The sequence below is a fragment of the Kogia breviceps genome, chromosome 14, assembly GCF_026419965.1.
Source record: "Kogia breviceps isolate mKogBre1 chromosome 14, mKogBre1 haplotype 1, whole genome shotgun sequence".
Classification (NCBI taxonomy): domain Eukaryota; kingdom Metazoa; phylum Chordata; class Mammalia; order Artiodactyla; family Physeteridae; genus Kogia; species Kogia breviceps.
This window is the reverse complement of record NC_081323.1, coordinates 17,702,154-17,728,201: the sequence shown is the minus strand read 5'-3', so window position 1 is coordinate 17,728,201 and position 26,048 is coordinate 17,702,154. Positions and strand designations below refer to the sequence as shown.

Sequence of the window (26,048 nt, the reverse complement as noted above, 5' to 3'; positions counted from 1 at the left end):
GCTGAGAGCAAAAGGCAGTGGTTGCTTCTCAACCTAAGACAGTGCTTCTCAGCAGAGGTTGCTTTGTCACCCAGGGGACATTTGGCAATTCTAGAGACATTTTTGATGATCACACCTGGGGGTTGCTACGGGCATCTAGTGCGTAGAGGCCAGGATGCTGCTAAATAGCCTACGATACATGTGACAGCTCCCCTGAGAGGAATCTGGCCCCAGTTCTCAATGGTGCAGAGACTAAGAAAGCCTGGTCTAAGATCATAAATTGTCCCTGAAGTTTATAGTGTCTTCAAGAGTGAGAGACAGATACTTTATGCCCCGTATCTGTTGAGTCACTAGATGACCGTAGTTGGGGAAAGAATATTAAGGTAGGTGGCACAGGTTGTGGCTCAGAGTAAGGCAAAGCGTGCGTCCTCAACTCCTGGTTCCCAAGGGGCGTGGAGATGGACACTGTCCAGGGCCAAGGAGGAGAGCTAAGATTGAGGCTGCAGGCTCGCTGGGACCACCCCAGCATGGACCAAGAGGCCGCGTGTTAGAGAGCCTTTTCACCTGGGGGTTGCCCGGAAGACGTAGCTGAGACTCGAAGACCCACCAAAGCTTCTGAGATCCTGGCATCTCGGTGGGGTCTGCCGCAGCCTATGCTGAGCTTGCAGACAAGGAACTAGACGGACAGAGGCTACCCACTGCAATCCGGTGGCCTCCTCATAACCACCACGGGTGCAGGATTTTCATGAAAGTGATCGCTTTCCCTTTCACTGAGAGAACAGCCAACTCACCCTGGGTAGTCACACGCAAAAAACTTCTTTGATTCTATCCTTCCTCCAGAACTAGAGGCAGAATGGACGAGGAGGGAGAGCGTAGGAGAGAAAAGCACACGTCTCCCACCTTCCTAGCTGTGGAACCTAAACTCCAGCTTAGGGATAACATGTGTTCACATTATGGCCCACTGGCCAAACCTGGCAAGCCATCTGATTCTGTAAATAAAGCTGCAGTGAAATCTAGCTATATTAGCCATTTACATACTTTCTGTGGTTGCCTTCAAGCTATAAGGGCAGGTTTGAGTGGTTGTGACAGAGACCACACAGCCTGCAAAACCTAAAGTATTTCCTATCTGGTTCTTTCTGCAGAGAACGTTGGCCAGCTCTTGTCCTATAGGGCTGTTCTAAGGATAAAGAGAGAACACATGGGAAGAAAGCCCTTAGCAGAGTGCCGGCATCCACTGCATCCCAGCGATTCATATCATTCTTGAACCTCTCAGCGCTCAACAAAAATAACAACAATAATGATAGTAGCAAAGGTAAGCATTTCATAATGCAATGGTGCCTTGCGAATATTGAGAAAGGTGGTGTGTGTGTGTGTGTGTGTGTAGGTGGGGAGTGCTGGTCACAGCGGTCTCTGTGGCTGGACAGTCATCTGCTGAGCTGTGCAGTAATGACAGATCCACAACTTGAACTTCATTTCTCTTTGCCATTGGCTCTTCTGACCTGCAACCTTCACAGTAATGAGGGACCGGTATAGATAAGTCTGGGGCTGGCCAGAGAAATGAGAATTAATCAGAACTGCCAATTAAAAAAAATAATTGCCTTTATTACCTGCATTCAATTGTGCCTTTGCCAGAGGTTGGCTCTGATCCTGCCTGACATGAGGTACATGGATCCAAGGCATCAAGGAAAGTCTATTATCCCCAATATTTTCAGTCTGGGGAGAATGTGGAACGATTTATCTCTTTTAATAAGATTTCTACTCTGCCTCAAACAAGACTCCTTTATTTTGGGACACTTCTCTGCATTTGGTTTTCCAGGTCACTCTCCCTCATGTCCAGAGGGCTGGGAAAGGTTGCAGGGTCCTTCTAATCCTACATCAGAGCCAGCCTTTCACTTGAGTTCCCTAATCCGTGAGACCACATCAGCAATGGCGTGGGTGACATTCAGCCGGGTGACGTGTGGGCAGATGTGGTGTTTCAGCTGCCAAGGATCATGAGGGTCTGCCCCCAGGCCAGGATGCTACACATAATCTAGCCATGGGAAATGGGAGAGAGAATGGGGGAAGCCCATGGTCTGTTCCTGGTGACCCTCTGGGGCTCAGAAATGATTCTCGTCAATAAGACATGTCCTCTAAGGTTTAGCTCAAGACTATCCTGGTGTCCAGGTGCCGGGGTTGTGCCTCAGTGGGTACCACCACTTTGGCCCCATGTATGCAGCTGAGCAAAAGGTAATGGGGCTCCTGCTTGAAGCGCCCTGGGCTCAAATCCCAGCCCTGTCATTCCCTAGCTGAGTGACTTGGCCAAATCTCTTAGCTTCTCTGGGTTAAGTGATGAGTGGCTGTGAATCTGAATGTGTCTACTTAGCACAGGAGTCTGTAGCTAGTAAGTACTCCATAAATGTAAGCTATAATTATTTGGCAGTGTGGGAGAGGGTCACTCAAAACAAGGTGGATAAAGTGAAGGGTCTTTTTCCCTCTACTTAGCAGCCCGTATGAGAATTTCCCTTTAGGATAATAATACCCAAAGGACTGCCTCGTGAAAATTCCTGGTCAGCCAGCCTGACAGAGCAGTGGGGACAGGTGCCACCTGTGATATGGGGACACTGTTCTGTATGTCAGAGGAGGGAGGCCTGTGGGTTGTTCTTGAGAGGGACCTAGGAGATGGAAGAGGAAAAGTAGGAGCATAAGGGAACCAGTGCAAGGGCTGAAGGTGAATCAGTGTGTCATGTGAGCCCCCCCTCTCCTAAACTCCTAAATATTAAGCAAATTTATAATAACAAACACGGACAATGCTCAGTGTGCATGGGGGTTTCTTGTGGAAGCCGGCGAGGAACTGAGCTTTGCTCCCTTGGTGACTTACGTGGTCTCAGCTCCACTTCTATGTGAACTGAAGGGCCAGACCATGAGCACATAAGCATCGACAGTGTATAGGAGAGCCGCCAAGACGGTGGAGTAGAAAGCCCTGAGCTCACCTCCTCTCATGAGCACACCAAAATCACAACTATCTGCAGAACAACCATTGGTGAAAAAGACTGGAACCTAAAGACATAAAGAAGGAACCACAAAGAGACAGGTAGGAGGGGCAAACTCACAGCATAGTCAAATCCCATACCTCTGGGTGGGTGACCCACAAACTAGAGAATAATTACATTACAGAGGTTCTCTCACAGGAGTGAGAGTTCTGAGCCCCACACTGGGCTCCCCAGCCTGGGGGACTGGGAAGGTGATCCCCCAGAGCATTTGGCTTTGAAGGCCAGTGGGGCTTGATTTCGGGAGCCCCACAGGACCGGGGGAAATAGAGACGTCACTCTTAAAGGGTGCACACAAAATCTCACACTCACTGGGACCCAGGGCAAAAGCAGTAATTTGATAGGAGCCTGGGCCAGACCTATCTGCTGGTCTTGGAGAGCCTCCCAGAGAGATGGGGATGGCTGTGGCTCACCCTGGGGACATAGACGCTGGTGGCAGCCATATTTGGGAACATTCTACCATGTGAACACTGCTGCTGGTGGCTGCCATCCTGGCTCATCAACCCCACCCGAAAGCCTATAGGTACAAGTGCTGGGATGCCTGAGGCTAAGTAACTAACTGGGCAAGGACACAGCCCCACCCATCAGCAGACAGGCTGCTTAAAGACTTCCTGAACCCACAGTCACCTCTAGAAAAGCCCCTAGACATGGCCCTACCCACCAGAGGGCCAAGACCCAACTCCACCTCCCAGTGGGCAGGCATAGGCCCTTCCCTTCAGGAAGTCCTCATTAGCCTCTAGACCAGCCTCACCCACCAGGGGGCAAACACCAGATGCAAGAAAACTATGACCTCACAGCCTGCAGACCCAGCCCACCCACAGTAGGCAAGAGCCTACCCTGGGACTAGCTGGGCCCTGGCCCTGTCCGCTAGCAGGCCAACGCAAGCTTTGAGATACCCTAGACCCCATACCTAACTGTGTCAGGAGTTGCCCCCCTCCAACCCGAAATGAGCTCAGGGATCCCTGGGCCCTGCAGCCAGACTCCAGGAACTGGCTCTGCTTGCCTGGCACTAACCCCTGAACCTGGCTTTACCTGCCAGTGGATCGGCAACAGCCCAAGAGTCTTCGGGACCCTGACTCCAGCCACCAGTGAGCCAGCAGTAGCCCTGGGACACCCCTAGCGTTCTGCAGCCAGTGCCTTGTGACCAGGCCACACTAACTAGCAGCCAGCATCTGTACAAGGCAGAGCTTGGCAACCAACTGGGTCAGGGGCCAACCAAGCCTACCAGACTGCCCACATAGGCCGCCACAACAGAAGGACCCATGCAGCCGTCTTAGGTGGCACCCCAAGAGCATCTACCTTGGGTGATGAGAGGGGAGTGCACTGCTGGGATGCATAGGACATCTTCCACAGAAGGCCACTTATGCAAGATTGAGAAACGTAACTAACCTACCACATATATAAAAATACAAATAGCAACTTAGACAAAATGGGGTGGCAGAGGAACATGTTCCAGACGAAGAAACAAGATAAAACCCCAGAAGAAGAATTAAGTGAAGTGGAGATAGGTAATATACCCAAGAAAAGGTTCAGAGTAGTGATCATAAAGATGATCAAAGAACTCAGAAGAATGCATGCACAGAGGGAGAAGTTTTAAACAAAGAAGAGATAAACAACTGAACAGACATGAAGAATACAAAAAATGAAAAATACACTAGAAGGAATCAATAGTAGACTAAATGATATGGAGGAATGGATCAGTGAGCTGGAAGACAGAGTAATGGAAATCACTGCCACTGAACAGAAGAAATAATGAAAAGAAATGAGGACAGTTTAAGAGACCTCTGGGACAATATCTAGAGCACTAATAGTCACATTATAGGGGTCTCAGAAGGAGAAGAGAAAGGACCTGAGAAAATATTTGAAGACATAATAGCTAAAAACTTCCCTAACCACAGAAAAGAAACAATCACCCAAGTCTAGGAAGTGCAGAAAGTCCCATACAGGATTAACCCAAAGAGGAACACATGAAGACACATTGTAATTAAAATGACAAAAAGAGAATATTAAAAACAGCAAGGGAAAAGCAACAAATAACATACAAGGGCACTCCCATAAGGCTATCAGCTGATTTTTCAGCAGAAACTCTGCAGGCCAGAAGTGAGTGGCATGATATATTTAAAAGGATGAAGGGGGAAAATCTACAAACAAGAATACTTTACCCAGTAAGGCTCTCGTTCAGATTTGATAGAGAAATCCAAAGCTTTACAGATAAGCAAAAGCTAAAAGAGTTCAGCAACATCAAACCAGCTTTGCAACAAATGTTAAACGATCTCTAGGCAAAAAAGAAAAGGCCACAACTAGAAAAAAGAAAATTACAAAATGACAAAGCTCACCAGTGAAGGCAAACATACAGTAAAGGTAGGATATCACCCACACACAAAGCTAATAGGAAGGTTAAAAGATCTAAGTAGTAAAATCATCTATATCCACAATAAGCAGTTAAGGGATACACAAAACAATTAGATAAAATATGATATCAAAAACAGTAATCATGAGGGGAGGAGAGTACAAATGTAGGGTTTTAAAAATGCATTTGAAATTAAGAGGTCATCAACTCAAAATAATCACATCTATATATAAAGACTGCTATACAAAAACATCATGGTAACTGTAAACCAAAAATCTATAATAGATATACACACAAAAAAGAAAAATCCAAACATAACACTGAAGATAGTCATCAAATCACGAGAGAAGAGAAGAAGAAGAAAGCGGGGAAAAAACCAAATCCAAAATAATTAACAAAACAGCAATAAGAACATACATATCAACAATTACCTTAAATGTAAATGGACTAAATGCTCCAACCAAAAGACACAGAGTGGCTGAATGGATACAAAAACAAGACCCATATATATGCTTCCTACAAGAGACTCACTTCAGCTCTAGAGACACATACAGACTAAAAGTGAGGAGATGGAAAATAGTATTCCATGCAAATGGAAATCAAAAGAAAGAGTAGCAATACTTACATCAGACAAAACAGACTTTAAAATAGACTTACAAGATACAAAGGAGGGCACTACATAATGATCAAGGGATCAATCCAAGAAGAAGATACAACAATTGTAAATATATATGCATCCAACATAGGGGCACCTAAATATATAAGACAAATATTAACAGACATGAAAGTAGAAATCGACAGTAACACAATAATTGTAGGGGACTTTAACATCCCACTTACATCAATGGACAGATGATCCAGACAGAAAATCAATAAGGAAACACAGGCCTTAAATGACACATTAGACCAAATGAACTTAACTGATATATAAAGAGCATTCCATCCCAAAGCAGCAGAATACACATTCTTTTCAAGTGCACATGGAACATTCTTCTGGATAGATCACATGCTCAGCCACGAAATAAACCTTGGTAAATTTCAGAAAGTTGAAATCATATCAAGCATCTTTTCTGACCACAACACTATGAAACTAGAAATCAACTACAAGAAAAAACCTGCAAATACGTGGAGGCTAACCAGTATGCTACTAAACAACCAATGCATCACTGCAGAAATCAAAGAGGAAATAAAAAAATACCTAGAGACAATGAAAACGAAAACATGACGATCCAAAACCTATGGGATGTAGCAAAAGCAAAGCTAAGAGGGAGGTTTATGGTGATACAAACTTACCACAGGAAACAAGAAACATCTCAAACAACCTAAGCTTACATCTAAAGCAACTAGGGAAAGAAGAACAAGAAAACCCCGAAAGTTAGTAGAAGGAAAGGAAAGAAGGATCAGAGCAGAAATAGAGACTAAAAAAAAAAAAAAGATCAATGAAATTAAAAGCTGGTTCTTTGAAAAGAAACAAAATTGACAAACCTTTAGCCAGATTCATCAAGTAGAAAAGGGAGAGGGCCCAAATAAATAAAATCAGAAATGAAAAAGAAGTTACAACTGACACCACAGAAATACAAATGATTGTAAAAGACTACTATGAACTACATGCTGATAAAATGGACAACTTAGAAGAAATGGCCAAATTATTAGAAAGATAAAATCTCCCAAGATTGAACTTAGAACAAGAAAATATGAACAGACCAATTACCAGTAATGAAATTGAATCAGTAATTTTAAAACTCTCAACAAACAAAAGTCTAGGACCAGATGGCTTCACAGGTGAATTTTTTACCAAACATTTAGAGAAGAGTTAACACCTATCCTTCTGAAACTATTCCAAAAAATTGCAGAGGAAGGAACATTCCCGAACTCATTCTATGAGGCCAGCACCCTCCTGATACCAAAACCAGACGAAGATACCACACACACACACACACACACACACACACACACACACACTCTACAGGCCAATATCACTGATGAACCTAGATGCAAAAATCCTCAACAAGATACTAGCAAAATGAACCCAATAATACATTAAAAGGATCATACACCATGATCAAGTGGGATTTATCCCAGGAATGGAAGGATTTTTAAAATCTGAAAATCAATGTGATACACCACATTAACAAATTGAAGAAGAAAAACCGTATGATGACCTCAATAGATGCAGAAAAGCTTCTGATAAAATTTAACATCTATTTACGATAAAAACTCTCTAGAAAGTGGGCAGAGAAGGAACATACCTCAACATAATAAAGGCCATATTTGGCAAACCCACAGCTAACATCACACTCAGTGGTGAAAAGCTGAAAGCATTTCCTTTAAGATCAGGAACAAGACAAGGATGTCCACTCTTGCCACTCTTATTCAACATAGTTTTGGAAGTCCTTGCCACAGCAATCAGAGAAGAAAAGGAAATAAAAGGAATCAAAATTGGAAAGGAAGAAGTAAAACTGTCACTGTTTGCAGACAGCATGATACTATATACATAGAAAATCCTAAAGATGCCACCAGAAAACAACTAGAGCTCATCAATGAATTCAGTAAAGTTGCAGGATACAAAATTAATATACAGAAATCTGTTGCATTTCTATACACTAACAACAAAGTATCAGAAAGAGAAATTAAGAAAACAATCCCATGTACCATTGCATCAAAAAGAATAAAATAACTAGGAATAAACCTACCTAAGGAGGCAAAAGACCTGTACTCCAAAAACTATAAGACACTGATGAAACAAACTGAAGACGACACAAAGAGATGGAAAGATATACTGTGTTCTTGGATTGGAGGAATAAATATTGTTAAAATGACCATAATATCCAAGGCAATCTACAGACTCAATGCACTCTCTATAAAAATACCAATGGCATTTTTCACAGAACTAGAACAAATAATTAAAAAATGTGTATGGAAACATAAAAGACCCTGAAGAGGCAAAACAATCTTGAGAAAGAAGATTGGAGCTGGAGGAGTCATGCTCCCTGACTTCAGACTCTACTACAGTGCTACAGTAATCAAAACACTATGGTACTGGCACAAAAACAGAACCAAAGATCAATGGAACAGGATAGAAAGCCCAGAAAAAAACCCATGCACTTAGGGTCAATTAATCTACAACAAAGGAGGCAAGAATATACAATGCAGAAAAGACAGTCTCTTCAATAAGTAGTGCTGGGAAAACTGGACAGCACATGTAAAAGAATGAAATTAGAGCATTCTCTAACACCATACACAAAAATAAACTCAAAATGGATTGAGGATCTAAATGTAAGACCAGATACTATAAAACTCCTGGAGGAAAACACAGGCAGAACACTCTTTGACACAAGTCACAGAAATATTTTTTTGGATCCACCTCCTAAAGTAAAGGAAATAAAAGCAAAAGTAAATAAATGGGACCTAATTAAACTTAAAAGCTTTTGCACAACAAAGGAAACCACTGACAAAATGAAAAGACAACCTACTGAATGGGAGAATATCATTGCAAATGATATGACTAATAAGGGATTAATATCCAACATATATAAACAGCTCATACAACTCACAGTTTTAATTCTGCTGATTGAAAAACTGTGCTGAATAGACATTTTTCCAAGGAGGGAATGCAGATGCCCAATAAGCATATGAAAAGATTCTCAACATAGCTAATCATCAGGGAAATGCAAATCAAAACCACAAGGAGATATCACCTCATACCTGTCAGAATGGCCATCATCAAAAAGAACACAAATAATAAATATTGGCAAGGATGTGGAGAAAAAGGAAACCTTGTACACTGTTGGTGGGAATGTAAATTGGTGCTGCCACTGTGGAAAACAGTATGGAGGTTTCTCAAAAAATTAAAAATAGAACTACCATATGACCCAGCAATTCTACTCCTGAGTCTATATCCAAAAAAACCCAAAAGCACTCATTCTAAAAGATACTTGCACTCCAATGTTCATAGCAGCATTATTTACAACTGTCAAGATATGAAAGCAAACTAAAGTGACCACCAACAGATGAATGGATAAAGAAAATGTTATATATATACACAATGGAATACTACTCAGTTATAAAAAAGAATGAAATTTTGCCTTTGGAGCAACATGGCTGGACTTGGAGGGCATGGTGCTAAATGAAATAAGTCAGACAAAGACAAATATTGTATGATATCACTTACATATGGAATCTAAAAAACACAATAAACTAGCGAATATAACAAAAAAGAAGCAGACGTGTATAGAGAACAAACTAGTGGCTACCAGTGGAGGGGGAGGGGTAATCAAGGGGTGGGGGAGTGGGAGGTACAAACTATTGGGTGTAAGATAGGCTCCAGGATGTATTGTACAACACAGGGAATCTAGCCAATATTTTGTAATAACTGTAAATGGGAAGTAACCTTTAAAAATTATATTAAAAATTTAAAAGAAATTAAAAAAGAAACAAAAGGTTATAGAAATCTTGGGGAGAGGAGTTTATGGTTTCTTAAGGCCCTGGAAATAGGGGGTTCAAGGAAGTCCACTTAGCAGTCTAAAACCACAGGGACGCAGCTGACCTGGGGCCACACAAACACTCAATGTAACATTGTCCCTTTCTTCCTTAGATGGGAAACTTTTGCAGTAGTTGTCTCCATGATAGATTCCAATCCTTTAGCCTATAGCCCAGCCTTTTCCTACCTTATATCCTAGTGTTCTGCTTCTTCTCTCTTTCTTACCCATCCGTCTAGGGGGGGTGGTGTTTCCTGCCCATAGGGAGGGCCTCGCCACTGCAGATGCACACGGCTGGGCTGATGACCGCACCTGGGGGGCCGGGGAGGGAAGCCACTGCAGCTGCTGCTGCTGCTGCTGATTTAGAAATGGCCATGCTTCTCCTGGAAAAGCAGAGGGGCTTTTGCTATTTATTTTCAGAACAAGTTAAACCAGGCGAAAGTCATGAAGCCTGTGTGGACAGCCCTGGAACAGCTGCCGTGCATTATTCCACCAGTGATCTCCACTGCTGCTTGGGGCACAGAAAGATGTCCTTCAGGGGTGCACGTTCACACAGGAAATCTAACAAACACCAAGGCTGTCTCCCTGTTAGACATCATTCTCTTGCTGATGGAATCAGAAAGCTTGTTAGTCACTGAAATAAACACGCTCTGATGAGTTAAATGAAAACTAGCATATGGTCTATTTTTGGAATAAACAATTCTAAAGCATATTTCAGTGCACCTTAGTTATGCCTTCTGTTAATTAAAAAAATACTTTGATCAAATGGAAAAGCCAAGTAATATAGCTTCTAGAGATGAAGGACTCTACTTACCAAGGTCCGTGTGATCCATAGGAGGGAATCAATCCCAGGCCACTTAAAGGTGAAGTGAATTAGTATTTTTAAGAGAAAAATATAAGGGTTACTTGAATTGGTTTAAAAATTCAGATCAGCGGGCTTCCCTGGTGGCGCAGTGGTTGAGAGTCCGCCTGCCGATGCAGGCGACACGGGTTCGTGCCCCGGTCCGGGAGGATCCCACATGCCGCGGAGCGGCTGGGCCCGTGAGCCATGGCCGCTGAGCCTGCGCGTCCGGAGCCAGTGCTCCGCAACGGGAGAGGCCACAGCAGTGAGAGGCCCGCGTACCGCAAAAAAAAAAAAAAAAAAAAATTCAGATCAGTGATGACAAAATTCATTTAAATAGACTTCCATAAAGAGCCCCAAACATATCATTGGCTTTAACTCTGTGGCCAGGTAAGGAAGACGGACTGTAAGGGAAGAGGAGGGCGTGAAGCCAGGGAGAGAGAGAGAAAGGCACGTGGACCATAATCAAAGCACATCTGCCCATCCATTCTCCGTTCACCTATCCATCGTCCCACGAGGTGATACTGCAATTCCATGTAGTGGGTGGAAACTCACTCTTAGGTACATCAGAGTTTGTTTCCGGGAAGGAAGGGTGGGAGTTTAGGAAAATATCTACAGAGGAAGTAGGGTGGGTGGAAGGCAAAAGCTCAGGGCAGGTTTTGGAAGGAAGGAATAAAGAGAAAGATGAATTTATGCAGCTTAAGAATGGAACAGCTTTTGGGGGAGGGGTGGAAGAATAGGGGAGGAAAGAAGAAAGTGGTTTGGGCAACAGGGTCGGGGGAGAAGATGTGCTGCCAGCCGCCAGGTGTGTGTGAGGAGACAGGTGGGGTTTAAGAACCGGGATGTGCGACGTTCCACCTTCAGCCACAGGCGTTGCCGGGATATGAACCCCATGTTGCCTCCGGTAAAGCCTGAGCTGGAACTTGTAAGTGGACATGAATACAGGACCCCCTTGGAATTCCCAGAAACCTTGGGGGTGGACAGTGGAATTTCCCACAGGAAGGGAAGAGGAAACAGAGCCTATTTTATTTAAATCTTCAAAGATAGAGTGAACTTCGCTGGCATCTGAGTTATACGAACTTCACAGATGATAAAACTGAGACTTTGACAAGGCAGGAAACTGGCTTAAGGCAATGCAGCAAGTAAGTGGCAAGGCTAGAACTTGAACTCAGGTCTCTTGACCCCAAACTCCTTATTCTATTGTTCCAGTGGGGGCCGAGACAGAAACATGACCCCTTGCAATGCAGAGACACAGACTTGGGCATCCCGTGTATTTTGCCAGCATGTTAGGCTGTGTTTTCACAAGCCAAGATAGAAATGGGGCTATCAGTGCTTGCTATTTGCCTTCCAGGCACAACGACAGGAAAAGACATCTCTGAAACATCGCCCCTGCTTTCTTCCTGGGAGGATGACAAGCTTGCCTCTCTCACTTCCAGAAGCTCCATGGGAAGGCATGTTCTTGGCCCTCACCTCCCTCACCTTTTCACTTGGCTTGGCATCGCCTGACCTCTCAGACTTTTCACCGTGGGAGTTCAGAACTGGGGCTCTTTCTTGTTTTAAAGTAAGCAACACTCCTTCCTGCTCCATATACCCAGGTACCAGCAAGCCATTGCCTATCAGGCACGGGGGCCCTGGAAATCCTGCTGTTTAAACGGCGGCGGAAGTCTTTACCATCCCTGGCAGGGAGCCCTGGGCCTGGGTCAGGGGCGGCTGTGGGACTTTGGACAAAGCCTGCCTGGGCCTCAGCTTCCTGACCTGCAAAATGAGAGGAAGTGGACCTGGGTCAGACCAGTGGTTTCCACAGTGGCGTCCATAAAGTTGGTAGGAGAAGCCAACGAGCTATCTCCAAGGTCTTCAAAAGCCAAAGGGGATCACACCGTTGTCCTGAGCGGAGGACACCGCGTCTCTGGCTTTAGAGCACCTCATTGTTTTAGCCCTGTCTATGGCCTGCAGATCAGAATTGCATTGAGACAGTTCTACATTATTAATTAGTCAATACAGTTTGGGAAATAAAGGCTTTCAAAGTGGCAAGTCTTTGGAGGGAAGACATGGGAAATATTGAAAGGTGTTTGGAGAACACTTAGTTTATAAAATCTCTAAGATGTAAGCAAGGTCAAGTGTACTGCCTAGAATTAGAGACGAGTAAAAATACTGAGAAGCTCAGGGGATCCTCCAGGCAGAGCCAATATCATACATGAGTAGAATATTCAAGGAATGCTAAAGCCCCAGCACTTATTCTATGGAAACAACAGAAATGAGGCCAGGTCTCGCTGACCCTCAAGCCTGACTGCAGGCCGGTGGGGTTGTGGTGGTCACCCCCTGCTGGCTCCTCCAGTGCCGCCTGGCCGCAGTGCTGGGCGCAGCGCAACATGCTGCCTGGACCCAGTTCTCCCATCCATCCCTTCTGCTCCCTGCTCAGCTTCTCCCCGCAGCTTGAGGGTCCTGGTGTGATGCTTCCAGCCTGTCTGATGCCAAAGAGAGTCTAGGAGGTGGATATTACTTCCCTAGAACACCTGCTCCATGGGGATTGGGGATTTTTTTGTGCCTCTTTTGTGCTTTGCTGTGTCTCGGTTTGTGCCTGGCACACGGTAGGTTCTCAGTAAATGTATGTTGATGAATGTGTGATTGAATGTGGCCCAGAAAGCGTGCTCCTTGACCTTTAAAAGACCTCCCTCTGGCTCAGCACGCCTCTTGCCACTGGTGAGGTGGCCATCTGCCTTCTCCTTGCCTCTCCCCAGCCCGCTCCCTCACGGCTCCTGATGGACACTGATTCAGACGTGGATTTCTCCAGCTCAAGCCACTCTCTAGTCCGGTACCCCAGGCTGATTCTGGCTTTCTCCAGGATTTCAGTCTCTCACTCTCCGTGGGCTCTAACTCCTATACTTCTAGGTCTGAATTTCTGTTTTCATTTTTGCTGCCTGTCTTAGCTTCTTGGAACTGCTGTAAGCAAACTGCCACGAACGCAGTGGCGTAAAACCACACAAATTTCTTACCTGGAGGTTAGAAATCTGAAATGAGCCTGCAGGGGTTAAAATCAAAGTGTCAGCTGGGGTGTCTGTGTTCCTTTCTGGAGTCTCTAGGGGAGAGGCCATTCCTCATCTTTTCCAGTGTAAGAAGCTGCCAGCATTCCTTGACTTGTGGCCCGATCACTCCAATTTCTGCTTCCGCTGTCACACGATCTGTTCCTGACTCTCATCCTCCTGCCTCCCTCTTATAAAGGCTCTAACAGCAGGGTCACCTGGATAACCCAGGACAACCTACATATCTCAAGATCCTGAACTTCATCACATCTGCAAATTCCCATTTACCATTCATACCTTCGTAGATTTAGGGATTAGGATGTGGACATCTTTGGGGGGGGCCAAGATTCTGTCTACCACACAGACCCACCCCATGGTGGGCATAGAGGATTCTAAACAAGATAGTGGGTGTGGCCTGACCAAGAAGAGGGCTTCTCTCTGGTGTCTGGTCCCCGTGGACTCCGGTCTCATCATAGAGCCCACAAAGATGCAAGAGATCTTGTCAATGCTATTGGGTGTAGTTGAAGAGATTCTTCCTGATGTGCCCATCAGAAACCACAGTGTCATTCGCTGGATGTTGTGGTTGGGATTTTGCCCCGCTAATCCTACCACAGCCCTTTGGAGTCCCAAAGAGCTTAAAAAAATCTCTAAGGTCAATGAAATTGCTTTGGGAGCCTTTATCTTGAGCCCCCCACTGCTCATAACTGTCTTTGAGCAGCAGCCACTAGGGAGAATGGAAAAATGTCCGCGGCTGGGGATGGCTGATTGAATGACGTGGTATAGGATTCTGAACAGAAGCAGACAGATTTGGCCGGCAGTACAAGAAAATAAAGCACCTGGAGATCTTTCATCCTCTGCACAACCTTATTTTGCTACAAATTATAGGTAGTCACCAACACAAGCCCTTACCGGTTGGTCCCCAGTCAAACCACAGGATGTGGCGCTGGTCCTCCTGGGAGCAATTGAACAATACTCAGGACCTATGGCAGACCTGTCTGTGTTGCTGGACTGGCCAAAGTCGTGGGCTGCCTCAGCATGGGCAGGCTGGCAGACAAGTGCTGATGCCACTTCAAAGCGCCACCCCTCCAGGTGCTGAGGGTGGCTTTTCTGATGCTCACGCTGTGTCACTGTTTATTTTCGCAAGGCGCCCAGCTGTTGTGGTGATGATATTTATATCAATAAGTACTCTATTCATCTGCTGATTTCAGGGGATGCTTGCCAGCTGCATACGGCAGCCAACCTCAGGGCACTTCTGAGCCTGGTGTTTTTGCGTTTAGAGAATCAGCTCTCAAAGACTGCGCCAACATCTGGAGCTGAAAGATCTTCATTCACCCAAGAGCCACCCTTGAAGGGGGAGCTATAGCCAATGACCTTGACCCTTGCTACTTTATGTGTCCCAAAGTGAGGTTCTCTGAAACTCCTCCTCTGTGCCTGAGCTCCGGTTTTGCAAAAAGGGATGTTGGAAAAAGGGCTCTGCTTCTTCACTCATGGGCTCATGGACCAGAGTTCACTGTTTTACATTTTCAGGCAGAGGGATGGGGTGGTGATGCCTTCTGACTTTGGAACTCTGCAGGGTCTCTGTTTTATGGGAATCTGTCACATTTCATGCTTATCTCAGATTCTAACCGTCCGTCATTCAGGCCCTAAACCTTGGAGTCATCCTTGCTTCCTCTTTTTCTCTCACATTCCCTATTCAGTCTGGCAGGATATTTTGTTGGCTCTACCTTCAGGATATACCCAGAATCCACTCCACTGCTACCACCTAGGCTCCAGCCACCATCACCTGTCACCCGGGTTACTGCAGGGGCCTCCTCTGTCCTCTCTGCTTCTGCACTTAGCAACAACCCTGCCCCTTCCCGCACCAGCAGTCTGTTCTCCACACAGTAGCCAGAGGGATGCTTTAAAGAAAAAAGTCCAATTTCTTTTTCAAGTCGCTCCTCGGCTCAAGACCTGTCAATGGCTCCTCATTTCTCTAAGAGTAAAATCACAAGTTCTTCCTGTGATCCCCAAGGCCCGTATGACCTGGCCCTGCTGTGTCTCTGTGTCACACCTTCTGCTGCTGTCCACACTGGCTTTGCTCCAGTGGCAATGGCCTCCGCCTGTTCCACCACCATAAGTCCTTGGTGCGGGTCATGCCCCTCCCTGCCTGGGATGCTCTTCCCTGAGACGGTCACGTGGTGCAGCCTCGCACCTCCTCCAAATCTGCGTTCAGATGCGACCTTCTCAATGAAGCCCACCTTGATCACTCAATTACAGGTGCAGCCCGTGCCCCAAACCAGCCTTCCAGCCCTGCCCTCTTCTTTTTCTTTTTCCATACACTTGTCACCTTTAACATATAATTAAGTCCATTACAAAGTGTTTGCTGTTTATGTCTCTCCTGCTTGAGAACAGAAGTAGTGTAAAAGATGGGAATTTGCTCTTTTTCTTTCTCTGTCATGTTAACTGATGCATTTCCAAGCACCTAGAATAGCTTCTGGCAAATAGCGGCTACTCAACAAATGTGGACTGAATGAACAGACGCTCTCCTGAACGACTCCTACATGCACATCCTAAGTTGCGCTCAATTTCGTCCCCTACTACAGTGGTCCCCAACCTTTTTGGCACCAGGGACTGGTTTTGTGGAAGACAGTTTTTCCAGGGACCCGGGAGGAGGGGACGGTTCAGGCGGTGATGAGAGCGATGGGGGCGGGGAGGGGGAGGGGCAGACGAAGCTTTGCTCGCTGGCCCTCCCGCCGCTCGCCTCCTGCCACGCGGCCTGGTTCCTAGCAGGCCAAGGACCGAAACTGGTCCGTGGCCAGAGGGTTGGGGACCCCTGCCCTACTACCTGTTGATCCTGGAACAACACGGGTCTCAACTGTGCGGGGTCCATTTATATGCAGATTTTTTTTCAATAGTAAATAATATAGTACTACAGGATCTGCGGTTGGTTGAATCCGTGGGACACAGAGTTGCGGATATGGGGGAACCGCGGATACGGAGTAACCGCGAATACGGAGTAACCGCGAATATGGAATAGCCTCGCACGCAGAGGCGCCCCGTACATGGAGGGCCGACTACAGGTTATAAGCGAATTTCTGACTGCATGGGTGACTGGTGCCCCTAACTCCCGCTTTGTTCAGGGGTCGGCTGTGATCTGCTCCTCTCCTTGCCCTCCCAAACGTCCTCCTGCCTCTTCACTCCTCCCCTGCCTTCCCCACCTATCCACACTAGAACCCCTGTCACCATCCATGACTTCTTCTCATTCACCTCCCACATCCAACTGCTCCCTAAACCTGTGGACCTCTACTCTCTCCTGTTTCCAGATTCTTCCCCAGACCCAGTTTCCTATCAGGAGTTCTGACTCTGCCACACCCCCACTTCAGCTCTGCAGTGTCTCTCCTCCCTGCACACCAAGGGCTTTCTACCTGCGCTCCTAGAACACCAGGGGTTCCGCCAAAGTGCCCAGAGCGGCTGACTCACCCAGGAAGGGGCACCAGGAGGAGCCCAAAGACTAGTGTGGGTGGAGCTTCCGACCCCACCTCCTGCTTCACTGTTTTAAAGGCTGGGCTTGCACGAAAGCTTTCATTCCCAGAAAGGACTCTGTTGCTTCCAAGAGTAAAAGTCTGATATTTACCATACTGCGGGCCAAGACCCAAACCCCTTGGCCTGGCACGGGCGGCCCTCTGCAAGCTGGCCCGGCTGCATCGTCCAGCATCACCACCCTCTTCTCCTCCTGACATCCCCCCAGCCCCACTGCCACCGAAGCCTGTCCTGCAGGCGAGCCGACACAGTGACCCCCGCGGGCCTTTGTCCCTGGTGTTCCCTCTGCCTGGAGAGACTTACCCAGCGGACTTCATCCCCCAGACGCCAGATCTCTGCTGCCTTCTTCCAGGCCAAAGTCACCTTTCTGAAGTCTTCCCTCACCCTCTGGGCAGAAGTAATTGCTCTCCGCTCCCGGCCAGCACAGCACTTCGCAGCTGACCTCTATTATAGTGCTGCCACACGAGGTGGGGACAATTTGCTCATCTGTCTCTGTGGCAGGAGTGCGAGCTCCTGGAGGGCTGAGGCTACAGCTCAGATCCATTTTTCTTCTTCCCACACAAGGCCTGCCCAAGGCCAGTGCTCACAAGGGAATCCTCTGAGTTACTCTGGGTTTCCTTCGAGACAGTGATGGGATGGCTTTCCAAAACCCTACAAGGCCATCGTCACCGCCTCCACCCACGAACGGCTGCCCTGCCACAGGGGTGTGAGCCCCAGAAGCTGCCCCACGACACGCGTCCTGTGGCCTGACTATGGGGGTGTGCTGTAGGCACACGATGCTTGGAACTGTCACATGCAGAGGAGCTAAGGCATGGAGCCTGCTGGGACACAAGGGTCACCTGTGATACAGCCAGGCCTCAGCAGGGTGATCAGTGGGCAAAGGGCCAATGGTTCAAGCCCCAGGCTCTGTTAGTCTGGCTGCATCTCAGAGGGGGGAGAGTGGTTGAGCGTGGCCGGGTATCAGGCTAGGCTGCACGGCTGGAGGTGCTCAGAGCTGGGGCGGGAGCCTTCTCTGTGAGCTCTGCATGATGAGGTTAGGGCGATACCCTAACCGGTGTCTGGGGCATGAAGCAGCAGACTCTGGTCCTGGCCAGCGAGGGGGCTGGATAAAACTCACAGACACGGGGGGAGTCATTGCTGGAACCGGGAGGGCCGGGGGGTGGCAGGGCCTGGCAGGGGAGTCCCTGGGTCTCAGCTGGAAGCTGAACGGGCTTGGCTTGGTGCTCACCGGCAGACAGTGCCCACCAGAGGGCAGCCGGGTTGGGCACAGGCAGCAGAGGGCTGTCCCTCCAACTCTTGGGCACGGCTGCCCGAACACACCTGAGCACCTAGGGCCGGGCCGGGCCTCCTCCTACCTGGGCAGTGTCCAGCTCATTCAGCATCACCACAGAGGAGCAGTTATAATCGAACACCAGCCTCCAGAAGTCCGCCACGGTGTTGGGTAGAGGGTGTTGTGTGACCACGAAAGCGGCAGGCTGCTTGTGGCTCTGACAAAAGAGCGACACGGGCTTCATGAAACATACACCCGTCAGCGATGTTCTGATGATCATGAGGCCCAGACGGCTGCCAGGGGCCCCCTGATCTGCCAGATAGCTTACACAAAGCAACTGCCCGTTCTCATCTCGGGGTGCCCTGGTGGCAAAGGGGACCTTCTCATAGTGAACTCATTCTCCTCCCGCCTAAGACATTTCATTAGGAAGGTGTCACTCGGATGGGGATTATCCGATAAATTATTTATGTCTTGGAGCTCAGCAAATAATCATCATTACAATATGAAATGAAAGATTCTGGATGCAGGTTTGCTGCTCTGCTGGCCAAGGCACCTCTTGGGATAAAAGGGAAATGTTATGCTGGAGGAGGGGTTGGCTCAGCCCGAGGCAGAGAGCCTCCTGAAGGGGCTTATAGTGCAAGAGGTTCACTCCTGCCCCAAGGCTGGAATGCGGGCTGAGCTGGTCTGGCATAAGGTGGGCACTGTGTCCTGTGAGCCAATGGGGGCAGTGAAGGTGCTCAGGTTTTAGAGTCAGGCAGACCTGGGTTCAAACCCAGCTTTGCCACTTGTACGTTATAAGTCATTCATTCATCCATCCATCCGTCTATCCACCCAATCATTCATTCATTCATTCATTCATTCAAGCACATTTATAGAGTGACTTCTTTTAAATCAGTGCTGAGCACTGGAAAGGTATTAGATCTCTCCAAATCTCAGGTTCTTCAACTGGAAGATGGGAGTCATAACTCCAAAGGGATGGCCGTGGTACAGATGAAAAAGATATGCACGTGAAAAGAGCAGCCAGCAAGAACCCAGCTGTGAGCCCGCTGGCAGGGCGGGACCATCTCTGACTTGGTTCTTCATCCTCGGCACTGGAGCCTCATGGCCGGCCCACTGGACGCCCAGGACAGGTCCAGCAAACAACTGAATAAACTCAGTCCCACATAGCAGGTGGGGAACTGAGGCGCAGAGAAAATGGCCTGTGTGAGTCTGGACTACATCTGAAGCTTCAACTGGGTGCTATTTATTACAGTACCTGTGAGAAGGTATTTGGAAAGATTGGGGGGGCATCTCCGCTTCACTAGTGGTTTGTAAAACCTGAGAAATAACTCATATTCTCAACAAGTTTTCTTGAGTGATTGTTTATGCCTGTTTGCAGTGGAGTCACAGGGCAGCAGGAGGATTGGGGAGGGACTTCTTCGCATTCAAAGCAGGGAAAAGTTTGCCCATTCAAACCAGGAAAAGCCTCTGGCAAAACACTCTGCCAAATAGAATACCTAAAGCACCTGCCATTGTTCTTTTTATCTCTTGGTGTCCTGATGGCAAAGAACATGCCTTGCAACCGCAGATGACACAGATGCACTAGGGGGTTTTGTCTTCGAAGGGTCTTCTCCTGCCCATGGAATGGTCAGAGGAAGAATCTAGGAGAACGGAATGTTGAGTTCCCCCAAAAGCCAAACTCTAGGGGCAGAAGCTGGTCTGCAGACATTTCCAGACATGGAAAAAAAATCTAGGCTTTAAGAGTCAAAAGACTTGGGGTTCAGGCCCTGGCTCCACCCTTTCTGAGAGGGTTGACCTGGAGACAGTCATGGAAATTCTCTGACCCTCGGTACCTCATCCAGAAAATGGGAATAATCATATCCAAATGCAGAATGAGATAGTCTGTGTTCAGGATCTGACAGACTGCCCCCAACACATTCACTCAGTGGATGTTAGTTTTCTTTCCATTTTCCCTGTCTCTGTGATAAATGCTCTATTAGGCCAGCATACCTGACAAAGCCTTATCTGAAAATATGTTCGAGATCCGTGCTCCTGCCGGGTTTCAGGGATCAGCTGGCAATCCATTTCATGGATAACATCATCCTTCACCAAGGGAAACATTAAAAATTAACCCAGAGGACTTCATATTTTTCTGCTAGCAGCAAAGCTGCCATGGTTACCAGATAATGCCCAAACCAAGCTGGAATACAGATAAGGACTTTTTTTTTTTTTTTTTAAATAAGCAAGGCAAAGACCCCAGTGATGGCTCACAGGAGAAATGCCCTGTGGACAAAGAGGACACAATCAGCATCAGAGCTTGGCAGAAGGCATTTGACTCCAGGCGGCATCTAATATACTAAGCAGAGGCCAGGAGCGTGTTTGATGCTTGGATGAGGAAGGAACGGAGGGGGAGTTGGGACAAGGGGGAGACAACGCTGGGAGGCACTTGGAAGTGTGGGTGCACCCCCAGGCCCCATCTCTCACCCCAGATGTGTGTGAACACGCATGCACACGTACGCACACTCACGCATACATGCACACGCTGACCTTGGAAGACTCCAAGCTAAAGCCTGCAGTCTTCCCTCCACATCCAGCTGTTTGATCTGACCAGGACAAGACTCCCTGCTTCCGGACCCAGAGCCAGGGCTTCCGTGGAGGACTTGGGCACCCTGTGGGCAGAGGCCAGGGCAGGCGCCCACAGAGCTGAGATAGGCACTGACTTCCTGCCACCCCTCTGCCTCTAACAAACACTCAGGATTGCTTGGGGATACATTTCAAGAGGATTAGTGGTCAGAGAGGTCGTTGGCCTTGACCCCAGCAGACAGTACCCCATGTTCCTTCCTGTTCCAGGTAAGATGGGAGGTTCCTGTGGGCTGGATGGACTTGGCTTCAGGCATAGGTGGGGGCGGGACCTGGAAGGGCTCTTCCCCAGTCAAGCAATGCTGTTCTTGGTCCCGAGTCTTGGGAGGAAAGATGTCTGCGTCTTACTGAATCAAGGAAACTGAGGGGAGGCTCCAGGAATAAATTCTAGAGTAAGCCAGGAGTCCAAGGGTCCAGCCTGCTACTAGCTCTCTGGGTATCTTTGAGTGAGTCTCTTCCTCTGGCCTCAGTTTCCTTTGCTGGAAAGTGCATGGATGAGACTGGATGATGCACAGTTCCTTCCAGCCGCAAACATCTCACATCCCGGAAGTGGAGGGACGATAACCGGAAGTAGCTGGAGGACCCCGGACAGAAGCATACACGTCAGGAGCATGGACCCACTGGGGTAGGAACATGACCACCTAATCCCAAACCAGGTCAAGGTAGGTGTGCACTTCTTGGACTTGATGCTGAGAGAGCAGGAGACAGTGCCCCTAAGAGAACAGTAGGAACATGGCTGGCATGTAGAATGTTTCCTGAACTGAACTTGAGGCTGAGAGTCAGCCCTGTACATAGCAGGAAGGGGGACTGGTCAGGCCTGTAGCCTCACTGTGGGGTCAGGGGACCCACTTTAAGCTTTTGATTTATTCTTTCAGACCTTTATGGGAGCAACAGAGCTAAAAGCACAGCTTGTATACAGGTCTGGATCAGAGCCTTCAGGGGGAGGAAAGTCCGTGGGCCGAAAAGGTCAGAAGGAGAGGCTGGCTTGGGTAGGGGGATGTCAAGGCCCTGGGCTCCAGCCACCTCCCCCTTGGGAAGAAGCGCTTCCCTGGAATGGCAGCCAGGAGCTTTTCTTGGCAGGGCTCCACTTACATCCATCAGTGCTGCACTGATGTAGTTGCTGGATTCTCCATCCACCGAGATGAGGAAGGGCAGGCAGCGGTCCAGAGGCAGGACATCCATGCTCCGATTCTTATCATGGTTCCGGGGCAGGAGACCAATGCTGCAGTCCTCAGGCCGGACACGAGGAGTCACGATGTTGAGGGTCTATGGGGTCAAGGGCAGATAGGCAGGTACTGCTTAGATGGTTGCCCTGAACAGAGGAGGCAGCGATGTTCAAACTCCCTTCATCCTCCAACCCTGTCCCTCCAGTCCTTTCCCCAGGACTGTTCTCTTCCGTGGTGATGTTCTATCATCTCTTGCTGGCTGCTCCAGGCCCTGGGGGCTGAGAGCCTCTGCTAGGGGCTGTGGGACACCACCACAGGGCCAAGGCTGCAGGGACGGCACACGCTCATGCGGGCTCAGACACGGGCTCTGAACACCTGCCGATCATTTGAGCTGAGTTACTCCTCTCAGCCATCCTGCATGAAATGGTGGGCCAGCCAGGAGGTCATAAGGTGGGCAGTGGGGGCAGGCAATCCCTAATGACTTTGAAATATCACTTGAAGTGCCATGGAATGAGAGAAACGATTTTACCAGCGTGACTCTCAGAGAGAAAGCTGTTTGAGAATGGAAGGAAGGATGCTTGGATGAGACGCCCAGGATGAGTGAGAGACCCCCAGAGAGCAAGCTCTAGTAGGTCTGAAAAATTCAGGGCTTGTGTTCTGCAGAGTAAGTCTTGCAAGCGTGGGGCTAGAGCTGAACTGCCCCAGCCAACAGACTAGATGCTACGGGCGACCACCAGAGGTCCGTGTCCTCCATCCTTCCCCCATTCAGCCCTTGGTCTCTACTTCGAATCAATAAAGTCTATTTGTTTGATGGAGGACTAAGGCATTGACCTGGCTGGGATATCTGCCCATGGAACCACGGACCTGCATTGGCCCTTCTGGTCCCGAAGCGTCTTTGCTTCCTCCTGCCTGTTCACAGCTCCTGTTGCCCAAAATATGACCCTGGCACTGACCTCAGGACAATGGGCTGGACTCTGGTTTTGCCTTACTCAGTGATTCAAGTTCCGGCCCCCAGAACAAAGCTGCCACCATTCTGGCTACATGGGCTCCAAGGGGGCAGATCTGTTCTGCCTGAGCTGTGCCCTCAGATGACGCTTCTCGGAGTTTAATGTGCATTTAAATCACCCAGAGATATTGTTAAATCACAGGCTCTCATCCAGTAGGTCCGGTGGGACACAAGATTCTGCACGTCTAACAAGCTCCCAGGTGAAGCCAAGGTTGCTGGTCTCGAGACCCCACCTTGAATTGTGAAGATCTAGGACACACTCCAATTGTACAGAAATACTGAGAAGACCCTGAGTCCCTCCAGGGATCGAGGAGCTTGAAATTCACACCCGTGTCTAAAACCTTCTCTCCACATATAACCTGCACTAGAACTAAATAAGACCTCAGTTCCAAAACCTATTCGTAGTTTAAAAAAAACCAAGTGTCAGAAATCACTGATTGGTGAGTAGTTGCTCATGGTGTGCGTTTTGTGTTCTGGAATTCCTTCTCAGCTGTCTGGAGCTGCAGACACTGGAAGGACATATTCGTAGCCATTCTTGCAAGGAAAGCCCCAGGACTGTGCTCAGTGGCACTGAAGTGGGCTGGGTCGTGGAGCCTGGGATGTGCTCGTACCTGAAATTCGTCTTTGATTTGGCTGGAGTTGGTCTGGGGGTCCAGCCTGCTGATATTGTAGTAGAGAGAGCGAAACTCGCATACCGGGATGGCTGTGTTGCCGCAGAGACACGCTTCCAGGATGGCGTCGTGCACAAACACATACTGCTCCTGCAAAGCCGCGGGGAGAGGGAACAGGGTACTGGGTAAGAAGGGGGGCCCGGGAGTTTCTTGTCCACATTGCAGCCTGTGGCTACGAAGGATGGGCATGATTCATGTTGCAGAATCACTGCTTTCCATCCTGTAACCCGAAGGGCCGAGTTGCTGTGTTTCTTGGTGACTGTCTGAGCAGTGCCGAGTTTTGCTCCCTATGTAAAGACTGAACAGCAGAGTCACTGATAAAAATTAGAAACTCCTGGACACGTGGCAGCAGGTGCCCGCGGTGTCCTGCCCATGGCCCATCAGCTTTCGCCTTTCACTGCTGAAGGCTGCTTACTGCAAATCCCCGAGATTCAGGCTGAGGGCCTTTTCCCCCAGCAGGACCAAAGAGTTAATGCCACGGGAAGGAGGCCTCAAGCAATGCCAGATGGAGACCTCGGGATAAATGCCTACGTTCCCTCTCTCGGGTGGGAAACTTGGAAGAGACACTCCACACCATCTCAGAGCTCCCCTGGCATGACTGGGCTCCAGCCATCCACTGTGTCAAACAGCTTGTAAAATACTTTCACAGCGTCGACAGGCTTGATTTCCTTCCATCCCCTCTCTCATTTCCCCACTTGCCAACCAGTGTGTCTTGGGACACAGCCATTTATTGCAACCAAGGAAACCACTTGCCCTCAACTCCTTGTCTCAGGCTCTGCTCCTGAAGCATGTATCACCCCCTCTGCCATCCCAGCTCTTTGCACCCGCCGCTCTCGTCCTGGACACCATCCCCCTCTTCTCTACACCTTCAACATCTCATTCCCTTGGAAGAGTCTTCTCCAAATCCACCAGGCAGGAGTCGTTGCTGTTCCAGCATTAACAAACGTTTGTTGAGCGACTATTCTCCTGCAGAACTTGGCCCATCTCTTTCTATAAAATGTTTATCCAGAGGCATCGTGGTGATCTATCTGAATGCCTAGCTCTCCCACCAGATAGCAAGGACCACGATGTGTATAACGCCAGGCAGTGAGCCTGCCTTCCACATGCATGAACCCAGGAATAGACAAAGCAGCCCCTCAGCTTTAGCAGCCTCACCAAGAAGCCTGCAGACCGGCCTGTGGGAGTTGGCTTGGAGCCTGGAGCAGGGTCCTAGGTGTGTGAGCCTGTATGTGAGGGAACTGCCTGTAGAGCCCACAGTGACTGGCCAGGCCCAAAGCCATGGGTGATTTCTCTTTGCAGGGCTGATGACGGATGCAGCTCTTTATCTGCCCCAGCTCTGCTGCCCGGGCACCTACAGCCTCACTAGAACCAGAAGATGGGCTCGTTATGGGAGTAGCAAACCATGGCTTCCAGGCGTAGGATAGGCAGAAAAGGCTTCCTCATGAGACACTGTGGTTCAGGGGAAAGCACGTGGGACATGGGGTCACATGGACCCGAGTTCTACCACTGTCTGGCTATACGAGGCTTTGGGGACACCATTTCTCAGTTTCTTCGTCTATAAAACGGGGGTACTAGCAGGAGCTACCCCATAGGGTCGTTGTAAGGAGTAGAAACAATACCCTGAATGCAAAAGACCTGGAGTGATGCCCGGCACATAGTAGGTACTCAGAAATAAGGATGAACCCCTCCCATGTCCCTCGGATCTTGGGCTCTCCAACTGGACAGAGCAGTGCCTGCAGGTCTGCTTCTCACTTGAGGCCAGGAGTTACGAGTTCTCTCCCCTGGAATCCCCTGCGCCTAGCTCAGGAACTCAATAACTTCACCGAGTAAGCCATTCCTGCAGTGCCTGAAGCGATGCTTGGCACACAGTAGGCATTCAGTCAGTGCCAATCCTTCCCTATCTCTCTCTTCTCCTTCACCCAAGGCAAGGACACCATTCAAAGAATACCTTAAAGTTGTCACTCAGTCGCTGCTTAGATGCCTTCAGAGATGGGGCACACAGCACCAGTCCTCCCTGGTAGGAGTCCTTGCAACTGGGGGCCCTCAGGGCTGGCAGGGGCATCCTAGCTTCTACGATGACCTCACCATAGCAAGCCATGTATC

At 48.4% G+C, this 26,048-nt stretch overlaps 1 protein-coding gene across 27 annotated transcripts in view; it reads right to left on the bottom strand.

Moving 5' to 3' along the window:
* The window catches only part of PTPRT (protein tyrosine phosphatase receptor type T), a 1,303,183-nt gene that overhangs the window by 11,315 nt on the left and 1,265,820 nt on the right, over nt 1-26,048 (bottom strand). For 26 of the 27 annotated variants that reach the window (XM_067013228.1, XM_067013229.1, XM_067013240.1 and 23 more), the window contains 3 exons: nt 23,886-24,035; nt 22,195-22,368; nt 18,569-18,700 (listed from right to left, as the gene is read on the bottom strand). In XM_067013228.1, the coding sequence (XP_066869329.1) occupies nt 18,569-18,700; nt 22,195-22,368; nt 23,886-24,035 (456 nt within the window). Of the gene's footprint in view, nt 1-18,541; nt 18,701-22,194; nt 22,369-23,885; nt 24,036-26,048 lie in introns of those variants that run through there. The other variant, XM_067013241.1, reaches the window with a different exon arrangement.